The 299-nt window shown below is 45.2% G+C and overlaps 1 protein-coding gene across 1 annotated transcript; it reads left to right on the forward strand.

Moving 5' to 3' along the window:
* Positions 1–12: 12 nt before the first annotated feature.
* LOC108772757 (neuropeptide FF receptor 2-like) lies at positions 13–291 on the forward strand (the record flags this gene model as incomplete). Its single annotated transcript, XM_018538755.1, has 1 exon — positions 13–291. A coding segment is annotated over one exon (279 nt), but the record flags the coding sequence as incomplete, so codon positions are not given.
* Positions 292–299: the final 8 nt, after the last annotated feature.

The following is a 299-nucleotide window of genomic DNA, read 5'->3' on the forward strand; positions in this document are numbered from 1 at the left end:
AAAACAATCTTGAGAGGTGCTGACAGCGTGTACATCAGCACCCTTACAAGCATAGCCGTCGATCGGTTTCTGGTGATTATCTATCCGTTCCATCCGCGCATGAAGATTAAGATGTGCTTCGCGATCATCGTGAGTATCTGGGTGATTGCGTTATTACTTACCTTGCCGTATGGGCTGTACATGCAGTTAGAGGAGACGTATATCTCCTTCTGTGAAGAGAATTGGCCGAGTGAACAATTTCGTAAGATCTTCAGTTCGCTCACTTCGATACTGCAGTTTGTCGTGCCATTCTTTGTAAT

Source organism: Cyphomyrmex costatus, unplaced genomic scaffold (assembly GCF_001594065.2).
Source record: "Cyphomyrmex costatus isolate MS0001 unplaced genomic scaffold, Ccosl1.0 C2133707, whole genome shotgun sequence".
Lineage (NCBI taxonomy): Eukaryota > Metazoa > Arthropoda > Insecta > Hymenoptera > Formicidae > Cyphomyrmex > Cyphomyrmex costatus.